Here is a 269-nt window from a genome sequence, read left to right as displayed (position 1 = left end):
TGAAAGCTGCCTGTTTTGTAGAAAAGGAAAACTCAAACATCTAAAATGAAGAACCCCCGAACCTTTGAGGAGCAAACAGAATGCATCGTGGAATTCCTACTCACAGACTTCTTAGGCACCTCAGTGATGGTCGCTAACCGGGAACTGCATAGTGTAGATGAACCAGATTCAGGTAAGTCTCCTGGTCTGAGGCAATGCCTGCAAGTCAACAGGAGAATCTGGGTATGCTTTCTTACTTCCACTTAAGTTTCAAAGGGCAAACTTTAAGC

The 269-nt window shown here is 44.2% G+C and overlaps 1 protein-coding gene across 6 annotated transcripts in view; it reads left to right on the top strand.

Annotated features, from left to right (window-relative positions):
- BCL2L15 (BCL2 like 15) overlaps positions 1–269 on the top strand; it is a 12165-nt gene that overhangs the window by 4659 nt on the left and 7237 nt on the right. For all 6 annotated transcript variants that reach the window (XM_025052215.1, XM_015595463.2, XM_025052213.1 and 3 more), the window contains one exon: positions 22–172. In XM_025052215.1, coding sequence (XP_024907983.1) covers positions 46–172 — 127 coding nt within the window. In that variant the 5' untranslated portion in view covers positions 22–45. The remainder of the gene's footprint in view (positions 1–21; positions 173–269) is intronic.

The sequence above is a fragment of the Pteropus alecto genome, unplaced genomic scaffold (assembly GCF_000325575.1).
Source record: "Pteropus alecto unplaced genomic scaffold, ASM32557v1 scaffold106, whole genome shotgun sequence".
NCBI classification, from domain to species: Eukaryota; Metazoa; Chordata; class Mammalia; order Chiroptera; family Pteropodidae; genus Pteropus; species Pteropus alecto.
Note: the sequence above shows the minus strand (reverse complement) of the source record. Positions and strands in the feature narration are given on the sequence as shown.